The 4186-nt window shown below is 37.0% G+C and overlaps 1 protein-coding gene across 3 annotated transcripts in view; it reads left to right on the top strand.

The window, feature by feature from the left end:
- Positions 1-4186, top strand: part of dock10 (dedicator of cytokinesis 10) — a 67153-nt gene that overhangs the window by 38980 nt on the left and 23987 nt on the right. For all 3 annotated transcript variants that reach the window (XM_036214793.1, XM_036214792.1, XM_036214794.1), the window contains exons 5-8: positions 1493-1565; positions 1807-1977; positions 3315-3449; positions 3618-3804. In XM_036214793.1, the coding sequence (XP_036070686.1) occupies positions 1493-1565; positions 1807-1977; positions 3315-3449; positions 3618-3804 (566 nt within the window). The remainder of the gene's footprint in view (positions 1-1492; positions 1566-1806; positions 1978-3314; positions 3450-3617; positions 3805-4186) is intronic.

Raw genomic sequence — 4186 nt, 5'->3', positions numbered from 1 at the left:
TCAAACTCAATCGCACAGGGGGCCAAAATCCAAAACACACTTTAGGTCGCGGGCCGAACAGGATAAAGATTTATTGAACACACTTAAACTAAACTTTAAAATTATAAAAAACGTAACTTTTTAACATTACCATAAATATAATCAGCTAGTAATATTATTCCAGAATAAATCAACTTAAACCTGAAATAACTTTCAATTAGAAATAAGCGCAAGATAACATCAGACCATTAATAACAATAAAATAAAATTATCTGGTGGGCCGGATATAATTACCTGGAGGGCCAGATCTGGCCCCCAAACCTTGACTTTGACATATGTAGTCTAATTGTACAACAATACTTTTTTAAATTGATTATATTAGTTAAGTTGTCTGGGTCTCCCTGTGCCGGTCCCCGGCCTGGCTAAATCTACAGGGTTGTGTAAGGAAGGGCATCCAGTATAAAAATCTCTACCAAACCAAATGTGCAAATCAGTTAAAGATGATTTGGTGTGGCGAACTCTAAATGAATATACCGAAGAGTGAACAAACATAGTAGTTAAGTTGTTCTATGAATTATTTATGTAAGCACTTCAAGTAGCTGCTAAGAGTAGTTGTGCTTTAGTATACTTTACAATTACACAAAATGCTTTAACTTCTTTAAAGTCTCTTCATCTCATAATACTCTATCGTTTTGATGAAATTCAATTTTGTTTTTTATGCTCTCTAAAGCTAAAACCTTGTTATATCTTGATTTTAAACCAGGCCCCATAACATGAATATCCAATGATATAAAACTAATAAGGCTATAATGTTTTGGTAACAGTGGAACCCTCAATTTTTCATTGTGTTCTGATGTGTTTTACCTATTTTCCCGCATTCTCTAAGATCTTTTTCCATATAATCTAAATTATATTCAAAATAATGTCCAAGCAGTCAAAATGACAGCCAAAGTTATTCTAGTAGTTGTGAAATTACAAGAGTTAAAGGATCTCGCTGCAGATAAAGTAACAAACCACACAAACGCTTCTCATCACAGTGGGAATGTACTTCTTTTTTTCTGTCCCTGCTTCAGTTTGAGCAGGAAGACCTCAGTGTAGGACAGTAGAGGCCTTATTTCAGGTCGCCGCCCCATAACCACAATTTTTTTGAAGAGTTCCAGCAAATCATTTTGTTTGTCAGCTTGAATGTGGCGGTGACTTTAAGCACTGGGTGGTTCGAGTGTTGCCCTGTGAAGACTGCAGCCCTGCTGTCTGCACCTCACAGCACACGCACAAAGACTTTTCACCCCACAGCTCAAACACAAAACCCAGTCTGCTCGTATAATCAGTGGAGCGGGATGGACCGAGGACCACCTATTGTTGACTCCCGACGGAGAGCGTCGGAGCAGAGTCACCCACCTATAGTTATTTGTTCTACTTAAATCTAGAAATTCACTTCTTGGTCCTCCTGTGAAGAGAAAAAATGATTGTGTGATTCAAACATCTTCTTGTTCTTCCTCCATGTTTTTTGTAGAAAACTGTACAAAGCAGAGAAGCTACCGTCCCACTCTTTTGAGATTGACCATGAAGATGTAGATAAAGATGAGGTCAGTATTGGTGCAGTAAAGTGTGCTTTAGAGTGAAAAATCTGTCATGTTCAGGATAAATCTTGGTCCTCAAAATGTTTTATTTTAACTTTTTGGTCAGATTAGTTCATCTATCAAACCATAACTATAATTTCAAAAAAAGAAGTCTATTTTGGGTTTTTAAAAGTGTCTGTTTCTGTTGTTTGGTCAAATACATGATTACAAATTCAGTCATTGATTGCTGATTGCATCTGTTTTACAGGACACCACCTCACTGTCCTCATCGAAAGGTGGAGGTGGTGGTGGGAGTGGAGGAGGAGGGGGAGGAGGAGGTGGAGGAGGAGGAGGAGGAGGAGGAATTGGTGTCTTTAGATCAGGATGGTTGTACAAAGGGAACTTCAACAGCACTGTCAACAATAGTATCACTGTTCGGGTGAGTAAACATCTCCGTATGTCCTTGTAAAATTCATAGTTTCCTTCTTATAATGAGGGGATTTATGGTTTCTGAGCTCAAAAGTCTTAATTTGGTGCTACGTTCTGCTCTGAAATCTGACTGTTTAAAATAATATACGATATGATAAGATATACCTTTTTTGTCCCGCAATGGGGAATTTTAAATGTTGTTGCATTACAGTATGTAAGTATGTACAGATAAAAAAAAGAAAGACATGTGTTGCATGTACACAAAATCTTAAAGAGAGAGACCAAGGGTCGTAACAATGCAGAGCAGTTAAAATTACACAAAATGCTTTCAAAGTGACCAGAGCATCCGGTTAAGTGACTAAAAAAACAAATTTCTAGTGAGCTCACTGTAGATGTTGAAATCTTAAGGCACCTCACGACTTGATTCAATTACGATTACAAATCAGGAGGCAACAATATGATTATGAAACAATCACCAATGCATCACTATAATCAAGACACTAGGCCAATATTTCTTACTTTTCTCCACCAAAGTGCATTTTTAAGTAAAGACAAGATTAGTATAGTTGTTTAACTTTTTTTAGAACATAAAAATTCTGACATGAAAAATGTTTTGTTTGATAATCAAAAGTTTTCACAGCATCGTAAACTCAACAACCTTAAATATGATCGTGTTGCATTTTATTATTAAATCATCTTTAATAAAACACTCTTTAACTCTCGTCAAACGAAATGAATATTGATTAGCTAGTCGCACAATGTGATTTTATTGTGATTTGTTGTGTTTCCTAGATGTTTAATTTGGTGTGACGTACCTTACACACCTCGTGACTTTTATCCAGTTGACATTATAAAAGGCAAAATGCTTCCAAACGGTCATTTTAAGCAAAGTTGGAGCCAGTTGGATGATGAGATCTGGAAGGTCAGCCATGTTAGTGCGCTCTTCAAAAATGTCAGAGTGAAAAACGTTTCGCATTTAATTCTACTTGTTACTTTTAATTTAAATCATATCAATTTTGCAATGATTGATTATTTAAAATTCATAAATCTATTCAGAATAGATCATAATCGATGCATCTATAATGACCAGCTTCTCCAAGTTTCTTCCTATGAGATGCTGCTGCATCAGCAGATCGCTCCATAATAAATGGTTGATGTTTATACAACATTTTACCATGATTTTGTAGTTATTCCAGAAAACACTCCTGCACGTTTTCCTGTGGTCCTATTTGCTTAAATTTAGCCAGAAAACATTCTTTTTGGACTCTTATTGCATTCCCTCAAATCATTTTTAGGCTCTACCTCACAGTGAAGTTTTACAGCTCAAACATGTTTTTGTTCGTGCAGTCGTTCAAGAGGAGATATTTCCAGCTCACTCAGCTGACAGATAACTCCTACATCATGAACTTCTACAAAGATGAAAAGATCTCAAAGGAACCAAAAGGATGCATCTTTCTGGACTCATGCACTGATGTTGTACAGGTGGGTTCCACTGTAAGAACTTGTGGTTTTTACACTGTTGTGTTCCTGGTTGCTTCACTGAGAAATAATCTTCCCTTACGTATTGCAGCTATTTTATGTGGTCAAAATTAATTTAAATGAACTTCTGACCTGACTGAGTTTTTGTATTTTTCTGTTCGTCTCCAATAGAACAACCGCCTGAGGAAGCACGCCTTTGAGCTGAAGATGAATGAAGTGACGTACTTTGTGCTGGCTGCAGAAAGTGAGCAGGACATGGAGGAGTGGATCAGCACCCTAACCCGCATCCTGCAGATCAGCCCCCCCGACGGGCCCACCCCAGACCGCAAGAGCCTGGAAATCACTGATCACCGGCAGGGTGAGATGTACCCTATTCAGTAATCCACAGTATTTACCTAAGCTGAATAACTGGTGAAAAAAACAGTAAAGTGGATTCCCACATCAGAGCTTGTTTTATGGAAAAAAGAACAAATTTAAACAGACATATGAGAGACATTTTTATATTTTTTGCAACATGTGGATAAATTATAATTCCCCCCTTTTTTCTATTGTATCCCATCAAATTAAAAAAATCTGTCTGACTTATTTTAACTAAACAAGACCTCTCCTGGTCCCTGTTTTAATTAGAAATTTCTGCTTGGTTTAGAGTTGGTGATTAACGTAATCTCATAAAGCCAGACCCCGCATTGAATCTTCTTTGGCGTTGGCACATTCACCCATTTTTTTTTTTTTTTTTTTTT

The sequence above is a fragment of the Oryzias melastigma genome, linkage group LG13 (genome assembly GCF_002922805.2).
Source record: "Oryzias melastigma strain HK-1 linkage group LG13, ASM292280v2, whole genome shotgun sequence".
NCBI lineage: Eukaryota > Metazoa > Chordata > Actinopteri > Beloniformes > Adrianichthyidae > Oryzias > Oryzias melastigma.
This window is presented reverse-complemented; position numbering and strand designations above follow the sequence as displayed.